Source organism: Macaca fascicularis, chromosome 1 (genome assembly GCF_037993035.2).
Source record: "Macaca fascicularis isolate 582-1 chromosome 1, T2T-MFA8v1.1".
Lineage (NCBI taxonomy): Eukaryota > Metazoa > Chordata > Mammalia > Primates > Cercopithecidae > Macaca > Macaca fascicularis.
Genome location: NC_088375.1, coordinates 167,325,360 through 167,344,753, shown reverse-complemented (window position 1 = coordinate 167,344,753; position 19,394 = coordinate 167,325,360). Strand labels below are relative to the sequence as shown.

Here is a 19,394-nt window from a genome sequence, read left to right as displayed (position 1 = left end):
TCAGAGCCAGGCACCTGCACATTGCAGAGCCAAGGCTTTGGGATAAAACAGATTTGTGTTTAAAGCCTGGCATCTCTGATGATTAGTTCTGGGACCTTAAGCAAGTTCCTTAACCTTTCAGCACTTCCATTTTCAAATGCGGGAAACCACAAGAGCTACTCTTGCTGAGCACTCACCACGTGTCAGCACGCTCCACTGAAATTCCCCCTCTGCCCCGTGTGATGTGTGGAATTATCACCCTCATCTGACAGATGAGGGAGCTAGCCGAAGGATGCCGTTAGCATTTGTTCAAAGTCACAGAGCTGGGCTTACCCTGCAGACCTGGCTCTGAAGCTCACGCTGACTACTGCACTGAAGCTGCATCATGGGTTTGAGGAGGACGGGAGATGGAGCTGTGGATGGACCCACACAGCACCTGCCCTCTATGTGCGGGTACTTACGCTGCCTTTCTTTTTTGCTCTTCTCTTATCTCCTGTTATCCAGGTGGTGGGACTTAATTTTCTAGAAATTTCCGTCTAGTTAGATGGAACTTTCTAACCTAGAAAAAACCCCAGTGCAGCCTCCCCTCAAATACACTCTAAGTTTCACTGTTGAGGAAATTAGCTTGGTGCAGCTGAAGCCTGTTTTCAGGAGTTATTGTTTCTATTGGTTCCACTCCTGGCTGTAAATCAAAACAAATCTAAGTGACTTGATGGTAGGGAAAACAAAATGACTTCACACACTCACGTGAGCATGAACTCATGCACACACACACTCACACTCACACATACACACAGGAGTTGATTATTTAGTCTCTTTGCAATATGTTTGGTTGAAATTAAGTTGGGCCATATTTGACCATTGTCTTACAGATTGGTGGTTATTTATTTAATCAGTTCAGCCTGTGTTTTGGCATTAAATAGATAATATCACATGATTTGTTCATTCGTTATTTAACAATTATTAGGAGCCTATTATATTCTAAGTGCTGTGCTGGATATGTGGCATATTAAATGAGATACGACTTCCCTTTAAGTAGATCATTGTCTAATGATCACAAACCAAATAATTATACTATAACGTGATAAGTCTAGGAATGGAGATGAACACAAGGTTTGTCATTTATATTAGTGTATTTTTACAAACCAAAAAGTGTTTTTCTATATGAGTTATATCTTCTCTGTTGAGAATTCTTTCTGCATTCTAGTAAAAAAAAAAAAAAAAAAAAAAAAGAACCACATATACTTTATTTTTATTTTTATTTTTTTGCTCTGTCTTATGTTGCTAAAGTCACATGTACTTTCCTTGGGTTATTTTAATAACACATTTTAAGAGTAAGTTAAGGCCGGGTGCGGTGGCTCCTGCCTATGTAATCCTAGTACTTTGGGAGGCCAAGGTGGGTGGATTGCTTGAGCTCAGGAGTTCGAGACCAGCCTAGGCAAAATGATGAAATCCTGTCTGTACAAAAAATACAGAAATTAGCCAGGCCTGGTGGCGCCATCTGTAATCCCAGCTACACAAGAGGCTGAGGCAGGAAGATTGCTTGAGCCTAGGAGGTGGAGGTTGCAGTGAGCTGAGATCGTGCCACTGCATTCCAGCCTGGGCAACAGAGTGAGATCCTGTCTAAAAAAAAAAAAAAAAGAAAAAGAAAAAAAAAGAGTAAGTTAAGAAACAAATTACTCACCTTTTTTTTTTAAATTTGTTTTTAAGATAACCTTGTTTTTCTAACTTTTTGGCCAAAGATACATATGTTCATTGTTAAACAAGAAAAAAAAAATACTGGAACACACACAAATAATTGCAGTTATCCTCTAATTCTACTCTTCCAGAATCGTTTGCTGAATGACCAGCTAACTTTCAAAGCTTTTCTACTGAGTAAATATATGAAAATACGTCTTTTTTTCTCCTTTGAAACAGAGCCTACTGGGATGTTAGATGTCTGGTACATGAAACGACACATTGACTACAGTAGACAACAGATTTCTCTTTTCTGGAAGGTAAGTTTTAAGCGTCAACTGAAAACTCAAGGGAATAATATTAGTTTCAAGGCAGAAAAAGACCTATTTGCATAGTGGCTTTTATGTGAGGCTTCAATGACTTTGCTAGAGCTCATTTTCCCAGACATATTCATGACACACCACAGTGTCATGTGCCTTTGGTGGATAGGGGTGAGAGCTGAGTTCCTTCTTCCACACAGTCACATCATTTCAATCCCGCTTCCTATGAGATCAAGGTCTCTTTCCATCCCTGGCATTTCCACCCTCTGACCCTAACTGCATCATCTCTTCTGACTGTTGTCCCCTTTCTGCCCACCCCTGTCTCTCCTACATAAATATGTCCAGCAGTGACCATGTCACTTCACTGATTCACTCTTTGGGAAACAAAAGATGAAAAAGCTATGGATGTGGATATTTAATAATGTTTTTTAGGTCATTGAAGAGGGAAAAGGAGGAAAGAAAGCTGTCCTACTTTAGGAATAGTAATAGTGGTAGAAAATAATACAAACAGGCCAGGTGCACTGGCTCACGCCTGTAATCCCAGCACTTTGGGAGGCCAAGGCAGGCAGGTCACTTGAAGTCAGCGGTTAGAGACCAGTCTGGCCAGCATGGCGAAACCGTGTCTCTACTGAAAATACAAAAATTAGCTGGGCATGGTGGCATGCACCTGTAATCCCAGTTACTGGGGAGGCTGAGGCGTAAGAATCCCTTGAACCCGGGAGGCAGGGGTTGCAGTGAGCCAAGATCATGTCACTGCACTCGAGCCTGGGTGACAGAGCAAGACTCCATTTCAAAAAAAAAAAAAAAAAGAAAATCATACAAACAGGAATAGAAAGCAGCCCTTCCTCAGGAATGGTAGTAAAACAGTAGTAAATTAGACAACTTTCCAGAAAACAGTGAAGCCTGACATTATCATAGAATGTGAAAGTTTCACAAAGCACTGAAAGCTGGCATTGCCATTTTATTTAATCCTCACAAAAACCCCCTGAGGTAAGTACTGGTATACCCACTTACCAGTAAATGAGAAAACAAATGAATGAATGAATGAAAAAATGAGTATCAGAGAGAGGAAAGAGAGGAAGTTCTTGCCCAAAGTCACCCAGCTACTAAGCACAGACCCGAGACTGAAACCTTATCCAGAACTGCTGCATCATTACTCATCTTTGTTGAAGGGAAATGCTGTGCGATTCGAATTGAGCTACTGATTGGCATACTCATAAGAGGTTTCCAGGTGAACTACACTCTTTATTCCTCAGAACTCACATCCTCTTCACTACAGCTCTTCCAACTAAGGATAGGAAGTTTTGGAATTATGAATCTGAATGATCACAAAACCAGAAGAGTAAGAAAAACAATTATAAAGTCCTCTGATGGGGCTCACACGATGGGTTTTGATCACTGCACTCTTCTTCGGCTTTAAGAAGTGAGTTATTTCTTCTTCTTTCTCCTCCCGGTCTCTCTCATACATACGTAAAATGTCTGGTATAAGAGGAGACTACTATAAATAGCCTGGTGAATCATGATCAAGCTCTTCACTTTGAAACCAACACTGCAGCTCAAAATTTATTTTGAAATGAATCTACTTTTAATAGCAAGACAATTCTCAAAGCAGGACATTTAGAACAGTCATAATTTGTGAATATTATAGAAGAACCCAGCCTAATTTATTTCCTTTTCATGAGCAAGTGACTGGTTAAAACCAAAATTCCTCCTCTCATGTAAAGGTTTCTCCTCCAAAAATGTCCTCAACAGTGATCTGGAAAGATATGCTACATGTTAATCTATTCCACACCTCTCAACTCAAGGGTTTCTCTCAGTAGAATGAGGGTAATGATACCAGTATATGCAAAGCTGACAAGACCATTGTGGGGATCAGCAAATGAGAGGACACAAATGTAAAAATCATGAGGGCCACCAGTGTAAAATTCAACGGTGCTGCATGATGCTTGTTTATCCTAATGGTGAAAGCTCCATGCCTGCGTGCTTCTCACTGTAACAGAGTTTATAGCGGACATCATCATGGTTCTCTGAAAACAGCACCAGAGTGAAGTCAAAATAAGTATGGGTTGGCCACGAGTGATGCTCAGTAAATGTGAGTATGTGATTTCTTCTCTGCTGCCTTGATTTTATTTCTATCTTCACAAGGTTTAGGTTCTATAATGAGGTCTTAGAATTTGGAGGGACTTCAAAGCTCTTCTAGTTCAGCCTTCCTTTCATTATAAACATGGTTCCTACTCCTGCCAGGACAGGCAGATGTCTCAGTGGGGACATTCTGGGACAGGAAGAATCTCACTTTGTAGTCTGCCCATGCCATGGTTGAACATCTCTTATTGTTTAGAAAATGTTTCCTTTTGTGTAGACAGAACTGTGGGCCCAAGAAGGATGCTTGGGGTTGTAACTGGCTTATAATAAGAAACCAAAAAGGGCCAGGCGCAGTGGCTCACACCCATAATCCCAGCACTTTGGGAGGTCGAGGTGGGCAGATCACTTAAGTCCAGGAGTTTGAGACCATCCTGGCCAACATGGTGAAACTCTGTTTCTACCAAAATACAAAAAAATTAGCTGGGCGTGGTGATGCCCACCTGTAATCTCAGTTACTTGGGAGAATGAAGCAGGAGAATCCCTTGAACCTGAGAGGCAGAGGTTGCAGTGAGCTGAGATCATGCCACAGTACTCCAGCCTGGGTGACAGAGCAAGACAAAAAAGGAAGGAAGGAAGGGAGGGAGGGGAGAAAGAAGAAAGAAAGAAGAAAGAAGGGAAAGAAAGAAAGAAGGAAGGAAGGAAGGAAAGAAGGAAACAAACAAACAAACAAACAAACAAACAAACAAAGAAGGAAAGAAAGAGAAAGGGCAAAAAGGTAAGCACTAGAAGCTTCTATAACTTGATGTCAGATGGTGGTCATCACAAGCCAACCTCAAAACCTTCAGTGACTCTCTATTCTAAGAGGCTCCCCAAGGAAAGTTGGATCCAGTCCTAAATTGTCACAGGATTAAGTCCTTTTCTGTCAAACCTGGGCTTCTTTAATGGCCCCGAACAGGCGACTCAACTAGGGGTGGGAATGGAAACACTGACCAGAGTTACTGAGCAGCCCTGCTTAGGACCACAGAACCACAGAGTTATAGACCTCTAGAGCCAAAGGGATTTATCTGTCATATAGTCTCACCCCACAGTTTAAAACATGGAAACTGAGGTTTCAAGAGGTGATTTCCAGTGAGGGGATTTCAGGTGATTTGAGTTCGCTCTTATCCCAGCCTCTAACAGGGATTCCTCATGCCACTCTCAGGCAGGCTTGGGAATTCAAGGGAATGCCATTGGTACAAGGGACTCATCTAAGTGTCAGGCTGGAAGGAAAACTCTGCAGCCAGATCGCTTTGTGACAGGGCCCAAGTCATACCTCACTGGGGAAAGGGAGCAAGGGCGTGTGTGGTGGTTTTTTTTTTTTTTTTTTTTTTTCCTTTGAGCAACTCTGGGAAACCAAATGCAAGAAACACCCACCACTGCAAAGAAGGAAATTTCATGCATTGGCATCAAAGGAAGCCCCAAGTAAAACCCCATTTGTCTGTGAATAAAGTGAGAGCACATTTCTCTTGCATATGAAGAAATGTGAGACGGCCTTTCACTTTTGTAGGATGTTTACATTAGAGGAGAACAACTCCGTGCTGGTCGGGTGCAGCCCCTGGGGGTTGGGGTGGGAGTATGTGTGTGAGTGTGGGTGTGAATGCATGTGAGTGTAAGGATGTGTGTGAGTGTGTGGAAGGCGTGGGAGTGTGGGCATATGTGAGTAGGGTGTGAATGTGTAGGTATGTATGTGTGTATGAATGGGAGCATGTGTCAGTGTGTGAGGATGCTGGTGAAGGAGACCTTTGCTTTGTTATGGTTTGTCACTTCTTTGCCCATGCCTTAGTTTCTCCCGAAAGTACCATTTCCTCAAAAATATCTTGTGCTACTTTTTAAAATCATATATTTTTTTTTTTTGAGACAGAGTCTCATTCTGTGCCCCAGGCTGAAGTGCGGTGGCACAGTCTCGGCTCACTACAGCCTTCACCTCCTGTGCTCAAGTGATCCTCCCACCTCAGCCTCCCAAGTAGCTGAGACTACAGGCATGCATCACCATGCCCAGCTAATTTTGGTTTGTCACAGAGACAGGGTTTCACCGTGTTGCCCAGGCTGGTCATGAACTCCTGGGTTCAAGTAATCTGCCCACCTCAACCTCCCAAAATGCTGGGACTACAGGCGTGAGCCACCACACCTGGCCCATAGCTATTTTTGAGAGGAAAAATACTTTCAATGTTGAAGCCAAAAAGTAAAGCCTAATCTATGAAATGAAACAAAAACACCTGGGTATTGTTAAAACCATAAATGCAATAAAGGTAAAAAATGTTGCTTGATTACAAACAGCCCCAGGGTTGGATTAGGCCCCTTTACAAAAGGGGGCTTTTAGCAATCCTCTCCCTCAAACTTCCTTTCTCCTCTCCTTCTGTACTGTTTTACATTGTATCCTTTCCTTAATTATCTCAATCCATGATTCCCGTATAATTCTTTTCTAGTTAAAACAGCATGTATATTTTTAGAAGAAAACCACCTTTCATATATATATGAAAAAGATATGAGAACCAGGTAAAGCCACATTAGCCTTTCTAGTTTCCTCTCTTAATTTCTTTAGCGTCCTCTCGTTATCTTGATATCTTGTTTCAAAACAAACTTTTGAAATTCGTTTGAGGCCGTGAGTCTGGAAGAGAAATACTCATGTTAAACTCATTCTTTCGCTCAAAGAAATATATGAAAGCTCCTCTTTAGTATTAGACACTGTACTGCATAGCTGGGATATGAAAGTGAACAAGACAAATCCAGTCCTCATGTCCTGGAGCTCAGAGTCCAGCAAGAGGACAGGAGTAGGAGCAGGATGCTGAGGACACTTGGGTGTTAGGGAGCAGTTCCAGGTTCAGCTGGAGGGATGATGGTTGAGCTCGCCTAGTGGAGACGGGGAGTGGTGAGCAATCAAAGAGGGACGCCTCTATGGATTTGGCATGGAAAGGATTACTTTAGTGAAACACTGTTCCATGGAAATATCAGCGAGCCACAAATGTGAGCCACATGCATGATTTAAAAAATTTTATGTAACCAAAGTTTAAAATGTAAAAAGAAACAGGTGAAATTAATTTTAATATATATATATATATTTTTGAGATAGAGTCTCCCTCTGTTGCTCAGGCTGGAGTGCAGTGGCGTGATCTTGGCTCACTGCAACCTCCACCCCCTAAGTTCAAGTGATTCTCGTGCCTCATCCTCCCAGGTAGCTCGGATTACAGGTGTGTGCCACCACGCCTGGCTAATTTTTATATTTTTAGTAGAGATGAGATTTTGTCATATTGACTAGACTGGTCTCAAACTCCTGGCCTCAAGTGATCCTCCCTCCTCAGCCTCCCCAAGTGCTGGGATTACAGGCATGAGCAACGGCTCTCGGCCTAATAATATATTTTATCTAATCCAGTAGATCCAGAACATTGTCATTTGACCACGTAATCAGTTTTTAAAATTATTTAGATATTTTGTAACCTTTTTATCCTACCAAGTCTTCAAAAACTGGTGTGTCTACTAAGTGCCAGTATGGGCACATTGGTTAAGACTCCACTCTCCAGACAGTAGCACATCTTGGCTCGGACTAGCCATGTTTCAAGGGCTCCATGACTTGCTACAGCTAGGGGCTCCCTCCCATATTCAACAGCACAGCTTCTGTGTTTTGAGAGCAATACAGAGAGAGTTAAGAAAACTCAGGCCAGGCATGGTGTCTCATGCCTGTAATCTCAGCACTTTGGGAGGCCGAGGTGGGAGAATCACCTGAGCTCAGGAGTTTGAGACCAGCCAAACCCTGTCTCTACTAAAAATATAAAAATATTAGCCAGGCATGGTGGCATACAGTTATAATTCCAGTTACTTAAGAGGCTGAGAGGCAGGAGAATCCCTTGAACCCGGGAAGCAGAGTTGCAGTGAGCCGAGATCATGCCACTGCACTCCAGCCTGGACGACAGTGTGAGACTCCATTTCAAAAAAAGAAAAGAAAAGAAAGAAAGAAAACTCTTGGTTCCAAAAGTGGGGAAAATATTCAGTGTTTTTTATTTGTTATACGAGGTAATTCATTTTGACAAACAGCTACCCTCAAACCACAGAATATGGAAAGAAAGCGAAGATAAGCAAGCCCCGTATACCAATTTACGGCACAGCCTTAGAGACACTGTTGTGCAAGGAACAGCTTATTAGTACATTCGCTTTGTCTCTTTCTCCTTGTATTTCTCTCTCATATGCAGAATATTCCAACCTATATCACATTGCACTGAAGTGATGAATTCTTTGGCCTCCTAATATGAAAAAGCCTTGTTAAAAGTGGAAAGTATTATTTGGGACCTGATTTATATTGATGTAGGACAAAGGTCTATTGTAAATCCCTAGTGAGGATTGGCTGCCAGGAGCTTGGGGCATTTAAATAATTATAGGAGCTATCCAATCTCAGAATCAATATTTAAATACAAAAGCAGCAGATGGTACAATTCAGATTGTTTTGTTGCAATATCCAACTCTATCTCCCCCTTCCCAATCCTGGCCCGTCACAGGCAGGCACAGCATTTCCAAAGATATTTTTGGAAAGAAAGGGCTGCTTTTCCTTGCTTACTAGTCAAACATGTTATGCCAGCTGAAAGTGGGGAATTTTGATTGGATAGCAGAATGTGGCCAGTGCAAAAAATAAGAGAGTAGGTAGCCAACAATTAACAGAAGATAGAAAGAAGAGATGGGAAGGGCATTTTAAAGTTTTGCTTTCATGAAAGTTTCTCTTATTTTTCTGTTTTTCTAGCTGCCAAACAAGATAGAAATCATTATGCCAGGATCACCACCAAGAGGTCGGACTCTCAGTTAAGTCAGTTCAGTATAGCAGAACACGGGGGAGTATCTAGGAAGGGCTAGCATGGTCCAGCAGTTAAGAGTTCACCTCTTGGTAGAGCTGTGTCACCTGGGTTTAAGTTCCAGCTTCACTACTTATTGGCTGGGTGTTCTTGGGCAAAGTGCTTAAACTCTCTGTTCCTTATTTTACTCATGAGTAAAGTGCAGATCATGTGAAGTTGTTGTGAAGATTAATGAAATCGTTGTGAAAAGTGTTAAGTTATTGTTATAAGGCAAACATTGTGCATGACATTGAGGGTGTTAGTGGGGAAATAGATCCTTAGATAGACAATTTCAATGGAGTGTTTTTTAAGTGTCCGGGTGAAAGTTGTCTTTTTTTTTTTTCTTTTTTTGAGACAGGTTCTCACTCTGTCACCCAGGTTGGAGTGCAGTGGTGCGATATTAGCTCACTGCAACCTCTGCCTCCTGGGTTCAAGCAATTCTCCCACCTCAGCCTCTCGAGTGACTGTGATTATAGGCATGCACCATTATGCTCAGCTATTTTTTGTATTTTTAGTAGAAACAGGGTTTTACCATGGTGGGTGAGCTAGTCTTGAACTCCTGACTTCAAGTGATTTACCCACCTCGGCCTCCCAAAGTGCTGGGATTACAGGTGTGAGCCACCGCACACGGCCGAGGGTTGTCTTTTGAATCACTTCTTCATTTGGACTGGGGTTGCAGAAGACAGTCATGAGTTTTAAAATCAAGATGCCCACAAAAACTTACAAATTACGTGTATTTTGTAACCAACTGAATGGCATTGGTGAGACTTCCATATAGAACTGAAGAGTAAGCCAAGAGTCAAGATGACCTAGCTCTTCAGAGACTGGTAGAAGAGTCATGTAAGTATGTTAGCAAAAGTGCCAATCATGATATTTTTATGTTACTTTAGAGTAACTGAGAGAAGGGAAGTCGCCAAGAATCTTAACATGTGCCAAGCACTCTTTAAAACAGTTTACCTACCTTAACTCATTGAATGCTCCAATAAGCCTACATTGCACATGACAGTATCCTTATTTTATAAATAAGGGCATTGAGGCTCAAAGAGGGAAAATAATTTGCCCAAGGTCATACAGCTGCTATGTGGTAGAGCAAGAAAGCAAGATCTGCTCTAATAAGAAAAAAATCAAAGTCAGCAGTATTCCAAAGCCAGAATCAAAAGAAAGAAAAGCTGTGATTAATAGTGTTCAGATTCCCCCAGCTTTCTATGGTCTAGACTATAGGCCCTCTTCTTTGATATAGGCTAAGCGCTAACAGATTTTTTTCTTTATTATTTGCATCAGGGGAAGTTCAGAAGTAGAGCATTACTTTATGAGAAGTTCAGTAAGTTTTTTAAATCTTAGGAAGAAATGATTTACCAATTCATGGAGACACCCCTCCTTCAATAGATCTTTAATTAAAATAAAAACAGATGCATTGCATTCTGAAATGTGTCAGATTTTGTCCCGTCATGGATTACAATTACCATGCTTTTAATGCTGAAAGCTTTTTCAGGCAGCAGAACTCTTACAGTAGGTTTACTGAGAGAGCTGTTCACTCTTCAGTTCTCAGACAAAGCCAAGTCAGAAAGGCTTTCCATAATAAATTTAAATCATTTCCCACCGGACAGAGCAGAAAGAAAACTGAAGGAGAGAGGCAATGGGACTGTGGTTCCTTTATAGCATATTCTTACCAATAGGAGAAGGTGACAATGACAGTAGGAACACTAGCCTGAGACCATTCTCAGCGCTGCCAGAGAAGGTACGAGAGGTGGCAGGTCTTGGAGACACTCCCAGGGATGCCAGACACGTTCTGGATACTGCACACCGCTCTCACATCCACCAGAGGGCACTCAAAAATCTCACATTACTTTTCTGTGGGGCTATTTGAAACAGTTCCTTAACTTCCCCAAGCTTCAACATCCTCAGAATCAGAATGGAGAGTTACAAGGACCAAATGGGACATTAGACATAAAGCTCCTGGCTCATGGTATAGCCCAGTGAATGTTGGTCTTTCCTTTATCATTCACCCAAACCAGCAGCACCAGCATACAAATAAGTCGATCTGAGAAGAGTCGGCGGGCTCCTCTAGTCTGCAGTCCTTCTGAGCTCACAGCTTGTCTCCTGTGACTCACAACCTGCTAACTCTGGGAAAAAAGGGATTCTCAGTCTCCACCCTCCCCAAACTGATGAACTCATGCTGCCTGTTCGTGCTGCATGTCAGAATGTATCAAACATCACAATTAGAGAAGTTGCTTTGCAATTTTGGGCTGGAAGGGTAGCTGGGGATTTCAACTATGAAACGCAGCTGCCCACTCCTACCAGTTCATTGTCTCAGGCTTGTCTAAATAGGGAGCAGCACGTCATAACAGAGGGAACACTGGCCTAGACGTCGAGAGCTCTGGATTCTGCACCTACCTTCTTCGTCTGTCCATTGAATGGCCTTAAGCAAGTCACTTCATGTCCCTGGGCCCCTGCTTTCCCACTTATAAAATGAATCCTTGAATTAATTGTTAATCTGTAGATTCACTTCCAGTTTGGTGTTTCCTTGATATTTCCTTCCATCAGGGCAAGGCATAATCCAGGAGTGATGGACTACATACACCATTTGTAAACTTTATGTTGCCCAAACAACAACAACAACAACAACAACAAAACCCTGAACTGATTATACTGTTTTCAGTTGCTTCAGGAGACTAAGTGGCTAAATATCTCCAATTCTTACTGGCTCATTGACGTTTTTTGTTCCATGGACCCTGTTGGACCAGTTAGGCTTGTTTTTCATTTTGATTAAGGAGACCAATTACCTAAGAAAGGATAATCTTTATTCCAAAAATTGAGTTTGACATCTTGTATCAGCCTAACCCATGGGATACCATATTTACTTGTCCAACTACTTCCATCCCACTCCCACCTTTTCGTTGATACTTTCAACTCTAAAATACGGGATGTGAAGGGGAAAATGTAAGAGTCTGGGTCCATGCCCTCTGGAAATCTTCATGATCCGTCAGAGCCACACCCCTATTTACTAGACTGCTGTGATCAGCTAGATTTTCACAGCAGTCACTATGCATAGTCATTGGATCCAAGATAACATTTCACCCCTTCCTTCAGCACTTTACTATTATATTAAATGAGATTTCTGGGATGTCTATGAAGGACAGTGGGAGGGAGATAAGAAGACTGGTTTGCAATGTTAGGATGGGACTGAAGCCTCTTGGGTCCCTGACCAAAAAGAAGAGTTCTGTGAGCTCAGTTAACTCTTGGGAAGTACCTTAGGGTTGGAAAACTTGGGGTGTGAATGGAGGTAACAGTCCTATCTCTGGACTTGCAGAAGAGACAGATAGGGAAGGATGGAGTGAGAGATAGCTGAGGGGATGATCTTCCCTGGCCAGTGTCTGCTTTAATTTATTGTTTTTCTCCTCTGACAAACAGCAAATTTAATAATAATAGTTTAGAACATCCTACTCTAAAAAGCATTTGCTTATTCTAATCCACACAACAGGCCTATTTTGAAATGCTGATTTTAGGGAAAGCAGAATGTCCACACAAAAGGGCCCACAGCAACATGACATCCATCTAGTACACTGACCATGGTTTAAGATTTAGTTTTGGACCTTTTGGATCCAGAAGGGTCACCAGAATGGACCTGCATTAACCAAGCTTCCAGAAATGGAAATATAAAAAGTAGATGCTCATGGACTAATTTCAGCAAGAAATGCAGCTGTGGGGCCAACCAGAAGGCTTGAGTCAGCAGGTTGGAACATTCTCTCCCAGTATGCTAATTGTTTCAGAAGCCAAATTATAATCAGAAGGCCAATTTGTTCACTTAAAGTGAAAAATACAAATTATAAGTGAACCAGATGTTCATGTTAGCCCAGCCTTTCCTGACAGATAAACGACAAAGGAAACCAAATTATTAGAAGAGTGCTTGGTGAGCAGGAACCCAAGCAAGGGGCATTTGCTGACTACAGTGTGTCTTTCAGCAAAGGCAGCCGGAGGCCCCCCACTCATGGAAGGGACAGCCTTGCAAAGAAAACTGTAGCACTTGAATCTGGGGAGCAAGCCTTCCTCTACTTGTATTAGGCATGGATGGGCACCACCAGTGCTAGACTTGACAACTCTCCGTATTCTATGCTTCTGTTTCTCATGGTCCTTGTCAAAACAGGGTTATAATACAAATAATTAGTTATCTGCTTACTTTCTGGGATTGCTCCCAAATTATCTCAATTGGAATTTTTGCAGTTCCAAATGTTGTTAGTCACACGTTTATGAACAGTGTCTTAGTTTCCTAGCACAGATGGCTAATTCAATTCACTAAATGAAGATTTTACTAGTTTAGCTCTTGAAAATCTTCTGTTTGATGTCTTCAGCAGCAGTGCGCTTTCTGTAGAAAAGGTTATATGTGTGTGAGATTTACAGATTTAGAAATGGAGACTCAGGGAGGCTGAGTGCCTTGCCCTTGGGCTGTGTAAACAGTAGAGCTGGAACTCAAATCCAGATCTTCTGAGTTGAGATTCTACACTTGTTCTATTGGATGTGACCAAGTTGTCTGCTATTAGTAAGTTTCATTTTAAAGCAAAAAAGAAAATCAATGTGTTCTTAAGAATTATCCTTTAAAAATGTTAACTGATTTTTTATTTACTAAATGGCAGGGAGGGGAAGGTGGGTGTTGCATGAAAGTGTGTAGCGGGGAACATGAGATGATATGAATAAAAAGGTCCCTCAGCTGTAGCTGCCTGGTACATCTGTACCCATGAGGTCCAGGCACAGAGCCTCAGTGATCTTGTCTGGGAGGAAACAGTGAATAAATGTGTCTTGTTGCAGAATCTGAGTGTCTCAGAGGCAAGAGGAAAAATTCTCCACTATCAGGTGACCTTGCAGGAGCTGACAGGAGGGAAAGTTATGACACAGAACATCACAGGACACACCTCCTGGACCACAGTCATTTCTAGAACCGGAAATTGGGCTGTGGCTGTGTCTGCAGCAAATTCAAAAGGCAATTCTCTGCCCACTCGTATTAACATAATGAACCTGTGTGAGGCAGGTAAGTTCTAATTTTTCTTTAACATTGCCTGTGGAAAACTGTGTCTTACTCATCTCTTATCTCCTGCAGGCCCAACCCAGGGCCTAAAATGAGTAGCCAGGAGTTCAGGCTTTGGAGTCAACAGCTTTCAGAAGCTTTTTTTTTTTTTTTTTCCAGTCAGCCTATGAGTAGCCTCGGACAAGTGAATGAACATCTCTGAGCTTCAATGTCCTCCTCTCTAAAATAGGAATTATATTGCCTGTCTCATAGGTCATTTTGAAACTAAATATTAATACATAGCAGGTATTTAATACGTTGTAGTTAAGGAAATACTAGTTACATTAAATTGAACACCAATATCTAACTAGCTTTTATAGAAGCAGGAGTAATATGTGTTAAGTTTAAGAAAACATTTTACACCTATTTTAAAACCAAAGCTGGGGATGGTGGTGTGTACCTATGGTCCCAGCTACTTAGGAGTATGAAGTGGGAGGATTGCTTAAGCCCAGGAGTTCCACACCAGTCTGAGCCTCACAGTGAGACCCCTTTCATCAAAAACAAATAAATACAACCAATAATATTGAAATTCTGACTCTAATGAAACTATAGTAAAATTTTGTTTTACCATAGCCCTTTATTGCACAAGTTTAGATACATATCCAATTACCTTTATCAGAAAATTCCCAACTAGATGTAGAGTCTCACATTTTATAGTCATATCCTCTGAAAATTAACTTCTCAGGATAAAAGCTCACAATTAGGCAAGGAAATTGATATTAATCCTATTTCTCAAGATCTGTATTATAAAAGAATTCCATGTCAAGTTCATTGGCTTAACTTCAAATAATGCCTAATAGAGTAAAACTCTGTAATTAGATCCTCTCCTAAAATTCAGTTTAATAATTTTATCTACCAGTGGGTTTAGCAATCTTCATTTTGAAAAAGTCTACCAAAATGTTATTATTTAATATACACTGTTAAATCTTGGTTATATATCTTTTCAGTCATATATCTGTACACATAGAAATAAAGTATTAGATACAATACTTAGATGAAAATACAGGTAAGTATTAATGTATATATACATGTAACCAGTATATATATATTATATACCTATAACCTTGGGTTGGTGTATGAGTTAGGAATTTCTCTTGGGATTAGGGTTGTTCTTACCAAAGGCCTGACTGTAGGAACTTATTTATCCTCTCAAAAAAAGAGAAGTCCAAAGGTAGACAGCCTAAGGCTGGTGTGACAGCCTCATGATGCCATCAGGACTGTAGGCTCCTTCTTTTTGTTCCCTCTGCCAAGTTTGGCTTTCATCCTCATGATGGAAATAGTCCAAGATGGCTGCCAAGGCTCTAGCTATTTCCTTCTAGACAGCAGAAAAGGAAAAGAAGGGCTCAGCCCTTACTTTTAAGGAGCTTTACCCCAGGGCTCACAACAACACTTGCATTTATCAGCCCACTGGTCACCTGGTCACACCCAGCTGCAAAGGAGGCTCAAAAATATATTAAGGCAGCAATGTTCCCTTGCTAAAAAGATGAGGAGAAGGTGTTTATAGGCAACTGGTAATCTCTGTCTCATGTGGGGAAGACACCTAAGGCAGGAAGCTAGAAGGAAAAAAAAAAAATATTAACTATAGAAAAAAACACTTCAACTTTATGCATAGTAAAATAGATTTTTTAAGACACCATAAATAAAGTTTTAAAATACAAATAGCAATTTAAGAAAACTGTATGTCACCTTTTTAGCAGAGAGAGGGTTGATTTCTATATATCTATATATTTAAGTGTATATTTATATAACTTTTTCAAGTATAAAACTAGGGGATATGAACAGGCAACTCAAAAAGAAGTATAAAAGGGAGCAACAAAGATATGAAAATATGTTTAGCCTAACTAGCAATCAATGAGATACAAATTTTGAGAAAACCTGAAAAACCAAATCAGACTGAGAAAGAGTAAGTAGAATGAACATATCCATGTTGGTGAGGGTGTGGGGAAGATACTCTTGTACATGCTAGTGAGTGTGTAAATTGGTACAACTTACTGGGGAACAACTTGGCAATACATAACAAACTTTAAATGTAAACTTGTATCTTTTGACCAGGACATTTTAGCCTTAGAAATGTATACTCAGCATTTCATAGGGTAAGTGCTTAAAAATGTAAGCACAAAGATGTTTGCTGAAAAATTGTTCAAAATAGTGAAACACCATAAACAACCTAAATGTATAATAGTAAAGAATGGACTAGTTAAACTCATCATGACCCTCACCTGCCTTAATCCTACACCAACATTAAAGGGATGTTGCAGCTATGTTTTTTATTGACATGGACAGATACACATTAGAAGTGAAAAAGTCAGATTTTAAAAGTGTATATGAGATGATGCCATTTTAAATATATATTCACACCCAGTGCAGTGACTCGCACCTCTAATCCCAGCACTTTGGGAGGGCAAGGTGGGAGGATTGCTTGAGCCCAGAAGTTTGAGACCAGCCTGGCCAACATAAGGAAAAAGATACAAAAAATAAAAAGAAGAGCCAGCTGTGGTGGCTCACGCCAGTGGTTGCACTACTTGGGAGGATGAGGTGGAAGGATCTCTTGAGGCTAGGAGATTCAGATTGCAGTGAACTGTGATCGCGCCACTGCACTCCAGCCTGGGTGACAAAGTGAGACTCTGTCTCAAAAGTAAATAAATAAATAAACATTTACATCAGCATGTACTTTTTGAAGGGTAAAATAAAAAAAAAATGTCTAGTTGAATATAGATGGAAATGTTAACAGAGATCATCTCTACATCTGGAATTACAAGTTATTTTTCTTCCCTTTTGCTTTTTATATTTAAAAATTTGTTCTTCAGTGGCTAAGTACTGCGTATGTAATTTTTAAAGTGAACTCTGTGGTTCTATTCTGCTGTTTTTAAAATGAAATATATCAGAATAACTTACTTCTTCAAACCTCACTGCAGATGGGTCTTGAGGTTTTAAACCTTATGAATTCTGTGGTCCCATCCCAGGTTCCTTAGTTAGATTTGGTGACAACTTCTCAAATGCCACATTCATCATGTTAGAGTTCATTTCCACTTTATTCATTCAACAGTCATTTTTGAGCATACACTATATAAGGCAGTTGGAATCCAGCATAGGTAAAAGATACAGTTGAGGTCCTCAACTTATATTTAGTCAAGGGGGAGGGTCAGACATATAAGCAAGTAAAGTGCAGTACAGTAGAATAAGCATGAGGTTAGAGGTATGCATGGGGGCTCTAGGAACAGAGAATAGCCAAAGCATGAGCTTGTAGAGGAGGCCAGGAGAGCTGGTGACATGCGTACCAAGTATGGAGAGACAAAGTGGTGCTAGTCAGGTGAGGGAGAGCAGGTGTGCAGGCATGAGGGTTTGTTTTAAAGTGAGAGCTGAGCAGGCATAGGACTTGAAAAGAAGAACCAGGGATAAGGAAGAAGTTGAAGACAAAGGAGAGGGGGGGAATAATAAAGTCCCTGGGGAGATGGGAGATGATGAGGAGCCAGTGACCAAAAGAGGAAGAGGAACACTTCATCCTCTGAGAGTGGACAGAGGACCATTGATCACAGAATGATAAGAATGGGGTTGATGCAGAGATCATTTTGGGAGGGAAAGAAGGACATGAGGCAATTCTTGAGAGCCGAGCTATAGTTAAGAGGGTCTTAGAAGTGCTGGAATCTCAAGGGCCTCTTGCCTCTCCTAAGATCACACCCGAGCCATTCATACAAGTAGTTCTGTGTCCCAGAAGGACCTGGAGAACTGCATGGTCCTGTCTTTGAGGACTTTGTCTCACACATACCCTGAATGATCTGTAGAAGTAGAACATGACTCTGTGCCTTCTCCTCTTTCAGTATACATTCATATCATTTACATATGTATCTTTCCTTCAAGAAAAGGATAAAATAATGCCGCAACATTAGTTAGGCTGATTTATGCTGATTTTGAGAGACCAGAGACAAATCTGTTGTAAAAAGCACCTGCCACAGCATTGTATATAAAGAGGCACAAGAGTGATTTTGTTAGCTTATGATAAAAGTTACATGCTAGCCAGGCGTGGTGGCACATGACTGTTTTCTGAGCTACTTGGGAGGCTGAGGCAGGAGAAATGCTTGGGCCCAGGAGTTGGAGGCTGCCATGAGCCATGATTGTGTCACTGTACTTCAGCCTGGGCAACAGAGCAAGACATTATCTGAAAAAAAAAAAAAAAAAAAAGCCAGGGCCAGGCGCAGTGGCTCACACCTGTAATCCCAGGACTTTGGGAGGCCGAGGCAGGTAGATCACTTGAGGCCAGGAGTTCAAAACCAGCCTGACCAATACAGTGAAACCCCGTCTCTACCAAAAAATACAAAACTAGCCAAGTGCGGTAGTATGCGCCTGTAGTCCCAGCTACTTAGGAGACTGAGGCAGGAGAATTGTTTGAATCCGGGAGGCGGAGGTTGCAGTGAGCCAAGATTATGCCACTGTACTCCAGCCTGGGCAATAGAGTGAGAGACCCTGTCTCAAAAAGAAAAAAAAATAAAAGGAATGTGTGCTAAACCTACCAGTCGACGAGTAAAATGTATTAAATATTTCAAAGACCTAGCCCTTCCACTCAAGACCTCTTGAAACTACAGGAAGAGTCAGAAGCCAGTACAGTCATAAACACAGGCTCACAGAGATTGCAGAGACTGGGGCCCTAGGAGGTGAAGTAACAACCAAGATCATACATCTAATAGTGGCAGAGCTACATGGAAAACCAGACCACCCTTGGGTGAGCACTTTTTCCAAATGCCTTCTGAACATTATAACTTCATACAGAAGCTCTCAGTGAAAATGGAGATGGGAAGAACGATTGAGGCTAAAGGAAAGGTGACAGGCAGAAGGTGAGTTGTTAGCAGACTTTTGAAGGAAAGAACATGCCCCAGCACACATCATGAGAGAGGAAATTCTAGGTTGGTTCCTGGCAGGTGTGGTGACTCAGAGACCGAAGAACCCTAGGCAATGCCAAGGTGATTTGTTTAGCTAATTCCAGAGAAAGCAGTGGTTAGAAAGGCTTTTTGGCTTTTTTACCTCAATACTCGGCAAGGGATCTTACAAACCATAGTGTTCAATAAATACTTGCTGAATGAGTAAATTTTATTCTCAAAAAATGAAACAAAACAAAAAGCCCATAGCGTAACCAGGATATCAAATACCAAGGCAAGTGAAGACAAGGAACCATTGCTGGGAATTCCAGTTCCTGACAAGATAGCCAGTACACTGTCTACAGCCTCTACCACTAAACCTGGCCCTGAAGCTGCTGCAGAGAGATAGGATATGGATAGCTGAGTTCCCCCTAGTGGGGAATAGTGATGAAGCAGGGAGGACCAAGGGAGCTTTCTACTTGTTCTCTTGATTTCTTTCCCTTGTTACCCTGTTGTGATCGCTGCCCAGGCATCTCTATGATGGGGTAGGAAATTCTGGAGAGCGTGGCAGAGT

General features: G+C 41.4%; 1 protein-coding gene across 5 annotated transcripts in view; it reads left to right on the top strand.

Moving 5' to 3' along the window:
* IL12RB2 (interleukin 12 receptor subunit beta 2) overlaps positions 1-19,394 on the top strand; it is a 92,656-nt gene that overhangs the window by 29,274 nt on the left and 43,988 nt on the right. For all 5 annotated transcript variants that reach the window (XM_074004191.1, XM_005543079.5, XM_005543080.5 and 2 more), the window contains 2 exons: positions 1,897-1,976; positions 13,715-13,934. In XM_074004191.1, the coding sequence (XP_073860292.1) occupies positions 1,897-1,976; positions 13,715-13,934 (300 nt within the window). The remainder of the gene's footprint in view (positions 1-1,896; positions 1,977-13,714; positions 13,935-19,394) is intronic.